General features: G+C 37.6%; 1 protein-coding gene across 6 annotated transcripts in view; it reads right to left on the bottom strand.

Annotated features, from left to right (window-relative positions):
- NRXN3 (neurexin 3) overlaps positions 1-19801 on the bottom strand; it is a 1506001-nt gene that overhangs the window by 44028 nt on the left and 1442172 nt on the right. For 4 of the 6 annotated variants that reach the window (XM_047863768.1, XM_047863771.1, XM_047863770.1 and 1 more), the window contains one exon: positions 8793-8871. In XM_047863768.1, coding sequence (XP_047719724.1) covers positions 8793-8871 — 79 coding nt within the window. Of the gene's footprint in view, positions 1-8783; positions 8872-19801 lie in introns of all 6 variants that reach the window. The other 2 variants (XM_047863767.1, XM_047863769.1) reach the window with 1 other exon arrangement.

The raw sequence follows: 19801 nt of genomic DNA, 5'->3' as shown, positions 1-19801 counted from the left end.
TAAGTTTTGTCCCCTTCGCCAGGTAAAAAGTGCAACTTATGACTTCCAGATGCAAACCACAGTTATCAGCCTTACATTTCGACTGAAAATTTGTTTTGCTCCTTTGTGAAGTTCCCTAGGGGTAAGGTTCAAAGTAGAAACAATAGAGGAGTGAGAAATAAAGGGAGGGCATTTCAAACCACATGTTACAAACAGAGAACAGAATCACAGAACGACAGCATAACAGTGGACTCCAAGACAAGATGGCAAGACAGATGTGCCAGACAAGAGACACATGCCTGACTGCTGTGCTGAGGAAAGCAACAAGAACAAAAGCATACAGATGTGTCGTGAGAGCAGCTCATGGGCCGCCGTGACCCAATGGAAATAACAAAAACGAGAACCCATGAAATTATAACTACAAAAGTTACCCCCACAATTCATACAACTGGACTTGCTGGGTTAGCCTGGATGTGTCACTTGGATGAAACACAAGATGGCATCGTTACAGCCATGCATTGGTGATGAAGGCCATGGTTAGTTGATTAGCTACAAAACTGTCACTGCATGCCACACAATGATCCTGGGCTTGTCCAGAAATAAAAGATACAACAAATATTCTACATCTGCAATAAAATTCTTTTTATGCCATCTGAAATTTGTGGACAGGGATGTGTTTCTCTGTTGTATCTGGATGTCTGTCTGTCTTTCCTTTTCTTTCTTTCTTTTTTTATTTTATGTTTTTTTTTTTTCTGGCTCATCTGTCCTCCTTTCAATTAATTACATGGTCTTAAGGGGGGTGGGGAGTAAAGGCAAGTGGCCTGTGCAGATATGGGGAAAAATGAAAAGGGAAAAGGAAGGAAAATAAAGCAAAAAATATGTATAGGAGGGAGAAGAAGAAAACACAGTGTTTCATTCTTTTGTACACAACTTTCTTGGATTTGCTGGGGTTTGTTTTGAGCATAAATATAAATACTGGAGGGATATGCTGAAGGGGGAGAAATTAGAGATTAGGATGGCAAGAAAAGATTTTGTTGCCTTGTTTGTTTTGTATATGTATATATCTCTCAGTATTTAAAAAAATGATTATAATTACTAATAAATATAGCAATGAGTTTAACATAGCCATAATGACCAAAATACTAAATATGAATCAAAACAAAATAAAGTAAATTGAACACCAAAAATTCATGCGGCACAAGATGAGGTGAAAACAGCAGAAAATGCTTTTCAAATATATACAAGGTATATATCTATTTATATATATACACAGGAATGTGCATATATGGATAGATATATCTGTATAATTTTTTCTCTCCACCCCTCCCAAGGATAACTGAATTATGTAGTCATCACTGTAATTATGATACAGAAGGAAATAAAACCCAAAGAAAAATTCACATGCTTTGTTTGCCAAGTTAAAACAGTATCATGCATGTCTATGTTGGCTGATGTAAAAGATGATGGTGTGAATTTCTGTGTAAACACATGACTGATGGCAGGGACTGTTGTTAATCTCTGTTTACATTAGTCTAATATCACTTATACTGTGTCTACATATATATGGAGGGATAGGTACTATATATTTAGTATGCACACATATTATATATAAATACATATATATATATATACACACAGTATATATACTAGGACTTATGGGAGAAAAAATACAGAACAAAAACAAAGAAAAACTCATAAAAAACTTTCTTTAGAAACCCAATCCCTCTTTATTAATTTGGAGGATACTTGGTGGGGGCAGGGGGAACGCCTGCTTAGTGATTTCATTAAGCTCACATGTTATCAACCACTTGCATTGGCGTTTGAAATCAGGAAGTTCTCATGAGTTTGTCTTGGAATGCTCCCTTAGCCATGCCCATCCTTACCCTACTACCTAAGAAGCCCTGGACCCACACCATACTGTACATGTGTTCAAAGAGAAGTTTATTACTGAACTGTACTAATTTCTCAATCATAGTGAATTTGAAATTCTGTGCCCCCAAACTAAGATACAAAAGAATGATCTTTGGGGTTAAATGATTCTGTCACTGGTATCATCTTCTATGATTTCTCTTGTCCATCCTTAGATGGGGTATGCTATCGCTGAATTAGCAACATCTCCTCTGAGTTCGGATAACATTCTAGGAATTTCCATTCATCGTCCACACTGTTTCTTCCCTTTCTTTCCCTTCTTTCCTTTTTATTCCCTTTATTTTTGTATCTGTCTGACCTAAAAGACTATGAACTCTTAGAGGTGTTATGTCTTATTTTTTTTATTTAAAAATTTTTTTTTAACGTTTATGTATTTTTGACACAGAGAGAGACAGAGCATGAACGGGGGAGGGTCAGAGAGAGGGAGACACAGATTCTGAAACAGGCTCCAGGCTCCGAGCTGTCAGCACAGAGCCCGATGCGGGGCTCGAACTCACGGACCGCGAGATCATGACCTGAGCCGAAGTCGGTCGCCCAACCGACTGAGCCACCCAGGTGCCCCTTATTTTTGTTTTCCTATCACCTATTCTAGTGGCTACACATAGCAGTCACTAAAAGTAATTATACAAATGATTTCCAAAACTTTCAAATGGAAATGTGTACACTTACACATTGATCTCATTGATTCCCCTCCCTTGTCAACATACCACAAAATGTTGAGTAATGGACATAAATGGAATTTTTTTTATTTTTATCATTCTGGTTATTAGATTTACTGTTTTTGTTACGAAAACCATGATAATGGTCAATCCATGAGTCACATATTTTCTGTATATCATGCCTGAGCTATCAATTGCCCACCAGCCAATTAGTAGGCTTTCCTATATATTTCTATTCTTACCCTAATTTAGCCTGGATCTAAAGATGTCAATAACTCTTTCCCTTTGTGTACACCAGACATGTATTATAAGTCAAATGTAAAAGGGACTAAGGTCTATACCCAACAATGATTAATTGAACTAACGAAACTTACATCTGTGTACATTCTTCTTAACAAAAGTAAAACCATTTTGAGATTACTTCCCATTATCCTTTTATTCGAAGTGTTTTAAAGTGGACTTGGGCTCCACGGTGGATTCTGGACACGTGACGCTCAAACATTCCTATGGCATTTTATTTATGCGTTGACTATATTACTATACACTTGATTTTCATTTAATTTTAGAAAAAATTTTTCCATGCGCGATTCAAGATTTGTAAATAGAATTATCATGTCATTAGCCAATTTTTCCATGTGGAACAATATTTCTAAAATTGAACAAAAACCCAAATAAAATGTACAAGTTGCTAATTCTTCAAGCTTGCTGAAAACACTAAAGGCAAAATGTATTTCTATACACATATAAGATTAAAAATATCATATTTAATGTCGATGACCAGCACATTCAGTTTTTTTTAAACTATGGATTCTGAAAAATAAGACTGTATTTCTTCTTATCCTTCTGATCTAAAATTATTATTGTCTTAACATTTCAGCTGCATTTTCCATGGTGTTCCAGCAAATAAAAACCTAAGGATTTGGTGAACTGTTAACAATTCAGCGCCAGATTTTCCTATTATAAATGTTGAGGCGTCTCAAATGGATAAAGATTAAGAACCCAGTTCCACCTGGAGAACATAAATAAGGCTATGCTCTTGGTGTTTTGCCAAATTTAAATTTCACCCACACTGGGTTGAATATTATAGTGTGACTAACAAAGAGGAACAAAGTAGCAATAACACCAAATGCAAATGTGAGGGCTGTAGATTTGAGGAGTAAAAACACATCTGAGAACCACTCTGGGAAAAGTAATTATTTTGTGATCTCAAATTACTGCCAATAGTTTAAACATCTCCCTCAATCCAACCATTAAGAAAATTGTTTAGCACAGGTCTATTGATGGATGGATCTGCTTCATCTTTACTTCCTTTTACTGTCTGCCCTCTGGTGGATGTACTGTCCCTTGAGATTTGATCAAAGGACATTTAACAAAAGTGGAGGCAAAACCCCTGGCTAATTGACAACTAGAAAAATGTATCCCTGTGTAATGGCCGCGTAAATCAATACTGTTGCTAATTGTTGCCATGCCCACTTCTCAGGTGAAAAGGCATTTCTTTGTATTTTTCTCTCTGCTCTGTGGCCCCTGCCCCAGGACTTTAGAATACTGAGATCATAAATATATAAAATTCAGAAAGTTGGTAATTTTTAATTATATAAACGCTCACCTAAGAATACAGTGTTTTCTATTTCTAAAGATGGAGAGAGTGGGGATAGGAGCAGGAAGGGAGAGAAGGTATTTTTTCCATTTAGGAAGTGACTTTCATCAATTTCTCTATGTTTCAGAATTGATTCCCACATTTTAAATCACAGATGTGAATTGACTACAGATCTTAAGTGTAATTTGACTTCCATAATTTCATTTATCAAAAATCCCATTTTCTAGTGGTCATATAAATCCTCTCCAGCTTCTCTACTTTGTTGTTGTTGTTGGATCCAAAGAGGTGAGAACAATGAAATAGGAATTTACAGCATGATTTAATATCAACAGAAGTGTGCTTGGGAAAAAAAGGGTTTGTACGCAAAGACAAAGTCTGAGATAGTAAATAGATACTGACTTCCTTTGTGGGGAATGCAATTCATGTGCACAAATTAGGAAAGTTAAAACCCTGACCCCCAATTTTAAGTCCTGAAATAGCTATTCAAATATTCTTCTGCATATTTTCATTTGATGCAAATACCTTCATTATGATTTTATAAACTTTTGTACCAGGATTCTCCCACAGAGGGTCATGACACTGAGGCTTTTCTTTCTGGGAAGCAACTTTACTCATGCCAGTGGGTCTCAGTTGGGTTCATATGGAAGAACTGAGCCCCAATCACCATGTGGTGTAGTTTCTTATACATTTTCTATTTCTTTGTCTCCCATATATGGGAACACACAAACAGGCAGTCTGATTAGGTGGTCTCAGGTTACAAGGTCGTGACAGAGGTCATATGCTCACTCTTACAGCCTGGTTGCTTTGAGGTTTTGTGTGTGTGTGTGTGTGTGTGTGTGTGTGTGTGTGTGTGTGTGTTTCCTCCTCACATTCCTTAGGGAGGGGAACCTACCACAGTTTCAATGCTGGTTTCTCAAAGTAAATGTTCAGAAAATGTAATTTTACCTGTGACTCATTATAAAAAGTAGAGGATTTTTTTTAAGAAATGTGGATTTTGTTAGGGTGATATTTATTTGCATGGAATCATATATTTTAAATAATTCAACAGGTTTTATTTGGCTCTTTAAAGGCAGATGAAGTTAGAGGTAAGAAACATCTCCAACTTTAATGTAAGATTCTGAGGTATGTTGAGGGTCATATAAATTCAGTCAAATACTAACTGAGCTTTCACTCTCTGTGTGGCTCTAAAGGTGCAGGGGTTTTTTGTTTGTTCGTTTTTTACTCATTCCATCCAGAGAAAATTTGAGACCCATTAGATCTAAAGGTTTCTAGACTATCATCAGCCAAAGTCCAAAAAAATTTAAGCGGTCCCTCAAGATGATATAACTAAGCTACACAAATGAGCGTGATCTCTAAGTGCCAAAGTGAGTTGTGGGCACGAAAGGCAGTTGCTTACATCTGACTCAAAACCAGAAGCTTTAAAATCCATTTTGATTTGAAGATTAAAAATAAAAATAATTTCATTTAAAATTTGATGCCCAAATGAAAACAAAAGTTGTTGAGTAGAGCAAATTCTAAATTATGCAAATTTATGAAAAATAAGAGCTTCTAGTGAACCTAAATAATCAGGAAAGAATCAGTAGAAGTTAAATGCCTTATAACTGAGACAGCTAGAAAATCCTCAACTTGCCAACAAAATGAGAGAAGACAAGGTAATTGTTAAATAAGATAAAACGAGGCCTGGGTAATTAACCAAACTGATTGTATTTCCATCAAACATCAGGCCTGGAAAGAGTAAAATTTGAGAAACTGAGGCAGTGAATTAGAATGTTCAAACCCAAAATTTTAATCTCAATATTCACACAGAATCTCAGAGTAATCATATATGCCGAAGAGATCCAAATATTGCCATTATTATCTGTTGTTGCATGGGCAATGAAAGATTTCTCTTTAGGCAGGGCAAACCTAGCCCCAGAAACAACTGGCTTACATTTTTCTGATTTTTAACCCACACTGTTTTGGGAAGATGTGAAGGCTATGGAGATATTTCTCATGGGATGCAGAAGAGGGCTTTGTATCTCTATGTGTGTAACCTTCCTCAGTGTTAATCAGGCCTCCAGGGTAAAATCTCTACATCAGTAGGAATATCTACCTCCTTTCTGTATTAAATATGCTTCTGACATATTTCCCTGTATATCTGAATCACTTATCAGGAATACTTTATGGAGTAAATAAATTTAGAAAGAAGAAATGCTCCTTCTTCAAATGTGATGAGTTGAATAATCCCAGGCAGAAGGGATCAATATTAGTCTCTTAGAGCTACATGTTAGCTCCTTCAGGGTAAACACTCTGTCCCCTACTTTATTTATATGTCCCCTCCTACATCCCCTCAGAGAACACAACAGATTGTTTTAAAAACAGCTTTTATCTCCCACCTGCCCCATGTAATTATATTACTCAAGAAATGCTGGCATTGAATTTCTGTCCTCTGCTTTTGAATCAGATGAAATACCTGTGCAGCCACTAAAAAAGCAAATGGACTTAGTTTGGGGCCATTCAAGTGTGGGCCTGTTCAAGTTCAATACCAAATGGCAATATACACCCACAACCTGGGAAGCTGTACTCATGAATCAGATCTGGAAACCCCCTCTGTTTTGTTATGGAGGTTGCTATGGAAATGACTTAGCGTAAGAGGCAGGGAAGTAGTAGGGGAGGACAGGGGTAATATTTTGGAATGGTCAAGTCTTAATTTTTATGAGAAGACTTAAAATCTAAAGGTTTGATCAACATTGTTGCATATATACAGATACCTCTGCTATGAAAGCAAGAAAACCAGAGAAAGGATAAATAGAAAAATCCAAATTAAAGTCTAGATATCTGAAACTATTGGCCATGAAATCAGTTAACTTAACATATCTATTGGGGAACATGTCATATTTATATCTGAATTCCTAAGATGGGGCACATGCCTAACACACAGTTAACTCAAAAAATACTTGCTGAGCTGAATTATTTTGGAGAGGTAATTTAGGTAGCAAAGCTCCTAATTCTACTTTCCAACAGCTCATTTATGAAAATTATTAGAACAGGAGGGCCTCAATTCTAGAGATACACTGTACCCTGCCCTAGCACTCAGAAATATTGAATGAATGAACGCATGAATTAATGAGTGAATAAAAACTTGGTGTCCAAGTTCTGGTATAGACTGGATGTATCTAACCTCCAGTATTATTAAAGCCTCATGTAGTACATTATTGTCTAATAATCTGGGAAAAAAATCTGACCACCAGGCCACACTTACTTTCCTTCTACACAACTGAGCTCCCAAAGAAACAGGTCACACTCCAAAATGGAAAGGTCCTACCTATTATTATATCCCTACGTAATGCTAAAAATAGGAACCCACAGAACTTCCTGGATTCAAAGCCACTTGCAAGACACCAGTCAGTCCTTCAACAAAATTTGAGAAAATGTAAATCATCTTGGGGTAAGAATTGGAAGGTTTTTTCTTTGGTTATATTATTTTTTTCGCAAACCTTGAATTTCTCCAGAATTAGCAAAATAAAATGTTTAATGGCTCACCTCTTTTTTTTAAAGAAAAGAAAAAAAATCAAGCAAACCAAAGAATCAACTAGAATATTCTATTTATTTCTCTTAGCCTTTGCAGAAATAAGATCTTGACCCAACTCCAGCTTTTAATTCTATTAAACATACACAGAAATTCGATGATATCTGTTCTCTATTATATATATATAAATGTTTAACTTATAGCAAGTCTCAAAACAGATGACTTGGAAAAATTGATAGGAAATAATCAGGGACTGCAGTTGCCTGCTGGACATTATATCATATATAGCTCACTATAAAGAAAGACCATAAAAAGATCAAAATGTATCTGGGTGCAAATGGGGAACACACTGAAGCATCAAGTTGCCAACTCTCAACTTCAGCACAATAGATACATTTTGAAGCATCTCAGCTATTGACATGGCATGGTTCAGTACTAATTTTGTTTTTACTAAGCTATAATACTGCACAATTTCTCTAAACGCACAATGAACAAAATTAGTATAAATATAATACCATGTTAACTGCTGTTGAAATCCCATGGAAAATGTGTGTATGTATGTATGTGTGTATGCATGTATGTATTTATTATTTATTTATTTATTTATTTATTTATTTATTTATTTATTTATTTATGTTTGATTTTGGCTTCCGGTTTTGTTTGCCATGCAGACTCAGAACAATTCATGAGGCTTAAATTACCTCTATAGTTCCACTTTGGGTTCATGGTGTTTTGATGTTATTTCTGTATAGACATCTTCATGATCCCACACCCTGTCAATTTCATAACTGCCAGTGGCTGCTGTACTTTTCTTGTTCCCATAGTTAAGCTGGGTGTCTGATTGCTCAAAGTTAGGCGGCACACCATGGCTTTTTCTTTAGTTTTCAGGAAATAACTTTAAATTTCCCTGGGATCTTATCTGCTCCTTCCATGGGATTTGATGCTTTTGATTATATATTAATATTTATATATGTATGCTTATACATATATAGATATAGGAAATACACACATTAACGCACTATAATATATATATAAAACACATGTATATTCACATATATGTATGTATTGTTTTTTGCAAATGTAAAAAGAAAGCAAGCAAAACAAGACTGACCTAACCTACCTGTACTCGGCTCGCACTCAACGAAGTCCTCATCATCGCTTGAACATTCAGCAGATGAAACAAGGTCATCTGATGTTGGCTGTGCATGTCAAAGGAAAAATAATGGGGTGGGGGAAGAGAGAGGAGAGAGAGAGAGATAAGGAAACCCATGAACAAAAGCATCAAAGACTTATCACTATGTCTTGCCTTCCATCATTATTACTCTTTCTCTTCTCTAAAGAGGGCATGCTGTAGGATAAAGAATTTTAAACTCTTGTGTGGCTGTGAATGGTTATGGGGTCAGACAACCTGTATGGGTTTTATGAGAAGGTGAAAGACTCAGAGTGGTTCTAGGAGGCTCAAGATCATCCCATCCCCATAAGTCACATTGTACAGCCTAACTCTATTTCTGACTGTAATTTCAATTTTGAGAATCCAAAGGGCAGCAGAAGGGCTATGCAAATTTTGGACAATACACGAGTGCAAGCCAGCACGGAAAGGCACTGCAAGCTTTGAGAGGGTTTCAATGCATATGGTGTGTGGTCTCAAGTGTATGATTTGGTGGTTGTGAATCTATAGGCTGGCATAATTAATGAATGCTGAGGAATGCAGTCTGTTCAGGAACAGTATAATGGCTTTTCTCGCTAGCAGCGATCTCTTCGTGTAATTGCTGCAATTAGCTGAATTAGTAATGTAGGCCAGCAGAGAAATAACCACATGACAGCCTCTGGACACAGGTAGGACTGTTTCTGAGGACAGCAGAAAAAAATGTAGTTGCAACAATAGTAACTCAATTTGAAACATTTTCTTTTTTCTATTGGATCCTGCAGAAACTCGCCAGTGCCAGGGAATCTGCTGCAAGAAATACAGAAAACTGTATGTATGGGTAGTAAGAAGGGCCTTTGCGATACAGGAGATGAGAAGACTATTTTCTGTACCTGACACATATTGCAGGCACAATAAATACTACTGAATAATTAATCTACAGATCTTATGTCCTACTATGTGCATGAGAGTACTCAATATACAGTTATTCAATAAATTCTCATTTCTTTCCCACCTTGATATTAATAATGTTAACTGACTTGCTGATTTTATTATTCTCAGTGCACTGAAGTCTGAATCCATATTCAAGAGGAAAAGCAATTACAAGCCAGATGCTGAGCTAGACATGTATATATATTTATTATAGTTATTATTAATTGATTAGATATAATTCTCACAACAATCCTTTGGGATGGATATAATTATTATACTTTTAAGGAGAACTGAAGTTCAGAAAGGACACACGGCTAGTAAGAAATAGGATTTGAACAGATACAGCTTAGTCAAAGTCTGTACTTGTGGCTCACATAGACTTCTTTTACACCTCTTCTTACATGATGTTAATTATGGACTGAACTCTGTCTTCCAAAATTAAAACACTGCAGTTTTAAGCCCCCCCGTACCTCAGAATATGATAAATATTTGGAGATAGGGTCTGTGTTAAAATGAGATCATTAGGGTAAGCCAAATCAAATATGACCAGGGTCCTTAATAAAAAGATGAAATTAGGACACAGACATGCACAAAGGGATGACTGTGTGAAGCCACAGGGAGAAGACAGCCATCTATAAGCCAAGAAAAGAGTTCTCAGAAAAAAACAACAACCCTGCTGACACCTTGACCTTGAACTTCCAGCTCCAACAACTGTGAGAAAATAAATTTCTGTTGTTTAAGCCGCTCAGTCTGTGCTACTTTGTTATGGCAGTCCTAGCAAAGAAATGAACACGACAACCCATATGCTTAGTATTTCCAGAGAACATCCTTTTTGAAGTACACACGCTAAGCATAGAATTACTGGGCACAACAAAGATTAGTAGAAAAACCACACTAGGTAATTGATTTCGCTTAATTGACAGTGGTAGAGAGGTGCCTTAAACCATGTCATTGATCTTGATTCTACATTGGACAGGGAGATACTTCAACCCCTGCTCCTCCTCCAAGTAAATAGAAAAAAGGATTTTCAAACATACTTTTTTTTTTTTTTTTCAATTAGACAGTACTGAAGTGTGCATTTAACTTCCAGCAAATCAAAACTGGCAGTTGTGTCCTAGAGCCACCATGTTTTTGCAGTAGAGACAGAGATGGTGAGCACACCTCCTTGGGAGTTTCCTGGTGTGTGTGGGCCTGTACAGGGCCCACTTTCAGTTACTGAGGGAAGGGAAGTGGTAAGGGAACACACGTTAACTGTGCAAATGCAGAGGCAATCATAAGAGGCAAACAGCATTTTTGGAAGGGTCGCAATCATTCTTTGATAGTTCTAAAGCATGAGTTGTGCATGGAGGGAAGACCTCCCTCAAGGAAGCAAAAATTGTTTTGGGTGTGTAGGGGGGATGGATCTTAGGTATTAAAATGGTTTCTAACCTGCCAAAAAGCCCACAGTGCTTAAACAAATAGACAGTATATCTGTGGTATTAAAATTTTATGGGACGAGGGCAATTAGGGAAAAAAAAAAGATTGTTTAAAAAATTCTTGGGGCGCCTGGGTGGCGCAGTCGGTTAAGCGTCCGACTTCAGCCAGGTCACGATCTCGCGGTCCGGGAGTTCGAGCCCCACGTCGGGCTCTGGGCTGATGGCTCAGAGCCTGGAGCCTGTTTCCGATTCTGTGTCTCCCTCTCTCTCTGCCCCTCCCCCGTTCAAGCTCTGTCTCTCTCTGTCCCAAAAATAAATAAACGTTGAAAAAAAAAATTTTAAAAATTCTTCAGAGGATGGTAATAAAAAAGAGGCCTAGAATACACTTCAAAAGTGTAATCAATTATACTTGTTGGTGACTTCATTATAAGGACCTTGCAGAATGGCCTGTATGTGGCATAACTAGCATAGGTTCCTAGTACTGAGTGAACGCTAGTGGGTTAAATGAAAATCTAGTGAACTCATCCCAAGAACTGAAAGCCAGGCAATAAATTTAAGGTCATTCAGAATGTGAGAAAGCAATGCATAACTCCAACAGAAACCAAAAAAGGCATTAGTGAAACATTAATGGAAACTTTTAACAATTATAAGAAAGTTGTAGCCATTTTGATTAGCCAAAGATATGACATAGAGTTTCTTTTCAGGAAGAGTACCAGACTCTGAGGTTGAAAGATATTTACTATTTTCCTCTCAGCTTTCCCCTGTCTCCTCTAGTACTGCACAAGTTCTCCCTGCTACCGTGTTTTGGGTGACACTGTCCCCAGCATTCTCTTTCCCTATCTTCACCTCCACTTGTGTCCCCCAGATGGGGCTCAACCACCAATGTAGACCCCACACATACACTCTTCCACATTTTTACTCCCTTTATCCCCAGTAAACTGACCCTGTGTCTTACTTCCCAGAGATTTCTGCCGATCTTCTATGTGAATATGGATGAATACAATGTTCCTCCAGAAACAGAAGTACATTTTACCAGTAGTTCCTATTAATAGTGGCTAGACTTCAAGGAGGGTCCATGACAGGCAGTCTAGCAGACCACAGAGTGAGCAGGACTGACTCTTCACTGAGCATAGCTGTGACTCTCAGCTCCTACACTTATAGTCAGTGACCAGGGGTTGAGTTACTTCCCTTCTCCAAGCCTCAATGTTTCCATCTATAAATTGGGATAAACATAGTGTCTTGTCATCAATTTAAGTGAAAAGTTAAAAGTGAAGCTCTGTTCCTGGCATATGGTATACATTCAGTAAGTAGAAGCAGGGTGCCTGGGTGGCTCAGGTGGTTAAGTGTCTGACTCTTGATTTTGGCTCAGGTTATGATCTCATTGTTAGTAAGAACAAGCCCCACGTCAGACTCTGCACTGACAGCACAGAGCCTGCTTGGGATTCTCTCTCTCCGTCTCTCTCTGCCCCTCCCCTGCACGTGTGTGCACACCCTCTCTCAAAATAAATAAATTTTAAATAAAATAAGTAAATATTAGCTAAGACTAAGTCAATCAATCAATCAATCAATCAATCAATAACAGCAATGCCAAGCCTAGTTGCCATTCCTAGTTTAAATAAAGTTTCCATCCACCTATGCATTCTATCTCCAAATACTCATCCCCTTTAGAACTATTCTTTCTTACTGATAATTCATTAACTCCACTTTCATTCATCACCTCTGGTTGCATCTGTCATGAAGAGTGATAAAGAAAAATACACTCATAGAGATGCCAAGAGAGCTTAAAAATCACTGGAAGATAATCTGTTTCCCATGGCTCTGGGTCCAGACAATTTGTGTGGGTTTTATGTGAAGTCAGCCCCTTCCTTTCGGTCCCTCAGACCCCATCATCACCAATTACAGCCACTGCCAATGAAATTCCCAAAGCCATTACAAACATCTCAATCCCCTCATTGCCCAACACAGTAACCAATGTTTGCCTGGAGAACCTGGCATCCAATGCTACCACGCCTGCCACAGAACACTGTGGTTTCAGAAATCCTGGCTCTGCCAGGGGCAGTAAGCTTTGATTTGCAAAGGACTCAGGATTTAGAACACTATATTTAGGGATTAAAAAATTTTTTTTACTACTCCTATCCCTGACATTAAAAAAAAATCCCCAAATTACAAACCAGAGTTTTGGGATCATATGTACTTAGAATCACCTCCTAAAGTAATGACAATATGATCCAAAATTACTCTTGGAAAACCCAAGGCTTTCTTTTAGTAGCTCTTTAATTTTCTTGTCTCTTTCCCTACATAGAAGTAAATGCAGGGTCTAACTCTGAACTTTGGGGAAAAAGGCACACTTTTTGACTATTGGTTTCCATGGCTGGTGAATTATGTTTCACTATTGCAGACACATACAGATTCAGGATGTAATTATTATGAATAGAATGGAACACGGAATTTTATCTTTAAATAAAATACAGTAGTAGTACTAGTTTGTGTGTGTTTCCTACAATGATAACCATTTTTCATAATTACTCATAATCCTTAGAGAAAAGGAGAAGTTAGTACTCTTGAGAAGATATTTGAACTTTCTAGAATCATGCTTACTAATAACATTTACCACTTATTAAATACTTGCTATACTCAGATGTCAGCTAAGCAGTTAACACATATTAAAACTTTTAGTACTCATAATAACCAAGGGTGTGGACATTTGTAGTGACATCTGCTATTTTTAACTGCCCACCATCCATGCTCCTTCAGGGAAGAGTACTGCTTTAGAAGTTCTTCCATTTGTATAGTTATGCTGGGAATGCTTATCAAGGGCCTTCTATGTCATCCTCATATCTTTCCCTCACAACGATTGCCTAAAGCTCTCATAATTCCCAATGGCTGAACTTAAGATATTTACACATTATGGTTCCCATATGTCAAATATCCACATTATTCGTAAGTCCCTCAAGAAAGAATACAAGATCAGTGACCGCCTCCAAACCAAATAGTTTGATAGTGGATGGACTCCCAAATCCACCATCTATGCTATATGACTATATCATCAAAGTGCTTTATTCATCTTTCATCCATTCACTTATTACTGTAATAAATATTTACTGAACACCTATGTGTTAAGCACTGTAACTGTTATGAGGGATAAAGTGATAGATAAACCATAGTTCCTCTGCTCTGGGGATTCACAGTCTCTGAAGAGAGGACTGAGTAGACAGGCAAACTTGACAGGGTAAACTGAAAGCTTTGATAAGAGTAAGCATAAGGTGCTAAGAGAGCAAATGGCAGGGGGAGGTGGTAATGAGCCCTGAGGGACAGGAAGCCCTGAAGCAGGGACAATGGAGAGCTGCTGGTGGAGGAGAAGGGCATTCTAGATGAAATCAACAGTCTTTGCAAAGGCTCAGAGGCATGAAGAAGCACAGTCTACTTGTATACCCAGGAGTAGTACAGGGGTGAAAGGATGTACCAGCATGACAGAACAACAGCTACCTGAGTTATCCTGTTGTTTCTGAAAACTCAGATAACGAGCACGAATTTCATATCCTGTCCGGTCAGACATCTCTCCTTCCCCTCCCCACATCTCATCAGCATCACCTGTCACCTTTCCTTTGGAAGCTCATATACATGGTTCCAGAACATTATGCATGGGTCTCGCTGTGGCATCCCTCCACAGTGCGGATTAAAGACCTTACTTTGCCTTCTCAAGAGCAGGAAAATGTTCTTCTGTCCCTGTGCATTAGCCAAGTCCCATATTAAAAATAATAATTCATATTACTCCATTTAAAAATACATATTGCATATTTTTAATCCATATGTTGAAATTACTTGGTTCTGTATTAGGATTCATAAAACTAAAGATAGGTATTATAATAACTTTCAATAAAATATCTGTCTGGAAGGAGTCCTCTTTATTCTTTTCTTGAAAGATTTTTTTATTGCATTTGTATTCTTTTTTTTTTCTACCAATGTTTATTGAAATTACCTTAGAATAAACTGGGACAGAAGAAAGCTCAAAACTCTACCCACCAGGTAAATTTATAGGTATATTTACCTTCCAATTCCCTCAGCTTCACAGAACTGGCTTCTCATTTTCCTCCAGTGAGTTATTGTTTCTGTAATCACCTGCTTCTAATTATTTAGTCTGAAGGGGTCTACTCATCTCAGCACAGGGGTGGCTCTACTTCATTCTTCATTGCTATCTGTTATTTGGCATGGAGAAAAATGTCTGCTACCATGGTCAGAACAGCTCGAGGTAGATTCGCCATGTGCCCTCCTTCCTGCCCAGATGCCTATTTGTGACTTCAAATTCCAACCTTTAGCCCTTTATCTTATACTGAGAAGAGGCTAATCATTTGGTGGGATAATCATTTTTCTCCGCCCAGCTCCTTGGAAGCACAGTTATTTGACCGAGATTAAGCGCAAGATAAAATAAGTCTTGCCACAGAACAGCTTTATGAAATTATAAATAACACACTCAAGAATGATGATCGCCTTTCTTCCAGTGAAAAAGGAAAAGAGAAAGGCCCATAAATATTCTGAAGTCCCACAGAAAACAGCCATACATCTCTGCAGCTGCTTCATGCTGAAAAGAATTCAATTCCTTAAAATACTTGGTGTTTTAGTTTTTCCCCTCTATACTTCTATTCTGTGATAAAGTTGAGGTTTAAAGTATCTCATATGAGAGAGGGAATCATACAGCCTCATTATGAACATTTATTCTCTATTTAAATCATGTCTGAGATACTTTTAATTAAATAAGAACCCAAAGACTCTAGGTAAATCTATAAACTTTAATGAGATTTGGAAACCTTGACCATCACAATTAAAATTTATCTACTAGGGCTTTATCAAATTGTTGCCATTGCATAGCCCCTTTTTGGATTGATGCTTATAGATCCTCCACTCTGAAGGGGTTTACTCTGACGTACACACACACACACACACACACACACACACACACACACACACTACTGGATGGTTTTTAGACTGAACCAAAGATAGAAAAAGGCCTGGAGCTTGGGCAAGCTTGTTAGAAGCAATAATCTCACCCTTCCTCCTCTCTCCCACCACCCTATCAATTCTTCCAACTCAAGCCCAATACAGAAACAAGACCTAGGAGTGGGACTATCAATACCCTCCTTTTATTCTGAACATCCTCTTCATAGTCATTTTCAAGACATTTTCAAGACAAACAACTGACACTAATATGAGAAAATGAAACAAATGAGTTGAACTTGTCATGCTCGAGTGTGAAAGCTCAGGGAATCCCATGAGGCAGGCTCTGAACAATGGAGACAAAGAGACCAAGTTCCATCTAGTTAAGATGCTTTTTGAGTTCCCCTCAGGCCTTACATCTATGTGCCCACATAACTTTATTGGAACACCCTGTGAATTTTAAAACTGTCTTCTGAAGTTCAAGCTATTGTGGTTTTTCAAAATACTCCTTTCCTCTTTTCTCCCTGCCCACTCCTGGAGATAATCACTTGCCAAGTTAGATATGAATGTGTACATATTTTACTTGACTCATATTTCCATGAAATGAGGCAGCTTTCAAGAGAATTGCCCTGGGCTACAGATATGGCATTCGGTATCACCAAATTTAGTTAACTAGACTGGAGCTAAGAAAATAAATATGAAAACAAAAACAGAAAATTGTTCTTGATATAGGATATTAAGTATGCATACATTTACTTATTCAATCAGTCTTCACCCAACAAATGTTTATTAGCTGCCTACGATGTGCCAATCGCTGTGCTAAGGGGGCTGGACAGACCAAGTCCTTGTCCTCATGTAGCTTACAGATTACTTGGATTTGAGCCAGGCCAAACTAGAAAAACTGATAGGCTGCTACACCATCAGCTGCAAAAACGTAAAGTTAACGTGAGTCCATAAGTGGTACCCACTGTAACAAAAACTGATTATTCACAGTCATTCACAAGAGCAGATCATATAGGAATCCAACCAAATAGTACCACCAGATTCCCTTTAAACTCTGCTCATCCTCAACAGCCTCCATATTCTTATTCTTCTTTTCCACATTGCATATACTGGAGGAGGATAAAAAACAACATGATGTATAGTAACTTTTACTAATGAATTAACCTTTAAGGAAATCCCTTTGCAGACTCAAGATTTAATTAACAGCGGAAGAACCAAGCTAAGCTTAGCCAAATTTTGTGCCAAGGATTGGGGGTCTTTCTTTCTATCCTGGAGGTCTTCTAGGATTACATAAATAAATGTGGTGTGGCATCTTTTTTTTTCTTTTCTTTCCAGTTTTAAGATTTCTTCCATCTGCTCAAAAAAGGAAGGGTGGATCAAGAGAAAAGGGAGGGAGGAGGAAGAAGAGAGTGGGTAGAAGGGGGATTAATCTATCTGTTGTTCAAGGCAGCCTGACAGAGGGAAGAGGAGTATTGAACCACAGAAGATTAACCAAACTTCAATGTACCTTCCCCAAAGCAGGAGGAATGTAATGCTACGTGGTGTTCCACTGATAAGCAAATCCCTCTAAATCCTTTCAATTTATTTCTTGGCCTGGAGAAATTACATATTATTTAGGAGGCAAGGAAGAAGAAAATACAAACCACCCACTCAACCACACACCATCTCTAGGAATCTAGACCAGGAGCCTATTGATTACATACACCTAAGGTCTGGGTTGGGTAGCTTTTTCCGATTGGTGCAGCCCTCTCTAAGACAGCTAATCAGGAAGGCTTGGCTGTGTTCCTACTGTTAAGTCTTTTGATTTTTCCCACAAACTTTGTTGAGTATTTAGGTTCTGCTCATTACAAGGGAATGCCAAAATTATAACCAAACCTCCAAAGACTTAATCTAGTTTTGTTGTTTATATTTTTGTCTCCCTGCCACTGCCTTCTTCTTTTTCTTCTTTTTTTTTGTGGTATTTCCATGCTAAGTGAGGTTTTTATGCCAATACTATCACCAAAATCAAGCCTCTGTTTTTAACAGGCTAGTGACCAGATCAAATATTAATATAATCCATAAAAAGTGATGTAGGTCTCCGTTAATGGATGGTAAAATTCAAAAGTCATGGAGAAGACCAATGTGTGTTTTTAAACTGAAATTTTACCATTATTCATTTCTCCATGTCCTCTCTTGCTCTGTAGTTCACGGAGAAGAAATGGGTTTTTGGAAGAAAACAGGAAAAATAGAATCATTTACTTTGTGGGATGGTTTTTCTCTTGGCCCTCTATTTTGTGGCCTAACCTTACCACTCAACACAGGAGAAACAGCCCTTCTTGGCAGCTTGAGATCACAGCTTTAAAAGGCTTAATAAAAGACCAAAATGTTGGTGGAGAGCAATGAGTTACAGGATAAAGCCAGTCCTGGATATTGGTCAGCAATTCTGAAAAAAGATGTAAGGTAGCCATTTGGTACAGAGCAAATCGCCATGGTTCTCAATCTTTGGTCACTGACGAATTAAGGTATGCTAGATGAGCATGAGAGAAAGGAGTAGAAAAAACAGCAAGATGTTAGGAGTCAAACATAACCTAATATATATATATATATATATATATATATATATATATATATATATATATTTTTTTTTTTTTTTGTCTAAGGAAAGCCACTTTTACTGAAAAGAGCGTGCAATGCATGTGAACATCTGTTGTGTCTGTCAATGTAGAAAACAGTTGAGAATGGCTATCTTGAAGAACTAAAAGTATGAAAGATTCATGCCAATACATAAGAAACTATGAAAAAAAAGCAAGCTCAAGAAAATATAAACACAAGAAGGAAGAGCACATTAGCACAACCGGGAGCTTGGCATGTGGCACAGCAAATTTACCAAGAGCAATCGAATGCAATGAATTGAATGTAAAATACAACTGATAAAAAGACAAGATGTTTTTTCCTTATTACACTGAAGAGAATATCTCCCACTCAGCCAAGGGACATAATATTAGAAAAGTCAGATACAAATGTCAGAGCAACAGCAGCAGTTAAAGCCAGTTTTGTGCATTTGACATATGATTTAATAAAATACTGATGGAGTTACAGGTAATCTGCAGTAAATTTGAGTCAGAACTATAAGGAAAAAGTGAAAGCCAACTGAATAACATGATATCCAACCCCAAGAGAGGGAAAAGTCAAAGGGTTTTGACTTTGGATTGAGAATTTATCCACAGTTACTCATGTCTCAAAGACAATTCCAACCTCCCACAAAGAAGATTGGGGGATGGATTCAAATAAAGTTCTTCAATTTGTATGATAAATCCCAAGTTAGAGAAAGTCTTTTAGGTCCTGCTGAATGAGAAATTCATGAATCCAGATGGACTCACACCACAGAAGTCACTTTCTCATTCCCAGGCTACAGCATACCATAGTGGATTATCTCATCTTAGATACAGATTCAAAAGCAAACACAACAGAACTTTTGTGTGGGAAAAGAAGACTATTCATTTCTCATTTCTTATGGATAGCAAGGCTATTCATTTCCCCAAATTTATAGGCAACAGAATTCATTCACTGTAAAAATGGGTGATATCTTGCAGGTGTAATCCCAGGCTGGAGATCTATGTAGTCACACAGGATTCTGTGCTCACAAGGGCCTTGGGCTTGGTTTAATGTTCTGCTCTCACCATCTTGAAGTCCTTAACCATTTAATTTTGAACTTGCCTTTTA

Source organism: Prionailurus viverrinus, chromosome B3, assembly GCF_022837055.1.
Source record: "Prionailurus viverrinus isolate Anna chromosome B3, UM_Priviv_1.0, whole genome shotgun sequence".
Taxonomy (NCBI): Eukaryota; Metazoa; Chordata; class Mammalia; order Carnivora; family Felidae; genus Prionailurus; species Prionailurus viverrinus.
The sequence above is the reverse complement of the archived record's forward strand: the minus strand, read 5'-3'. Positions and strand labels throughout refer to the sequence as shown.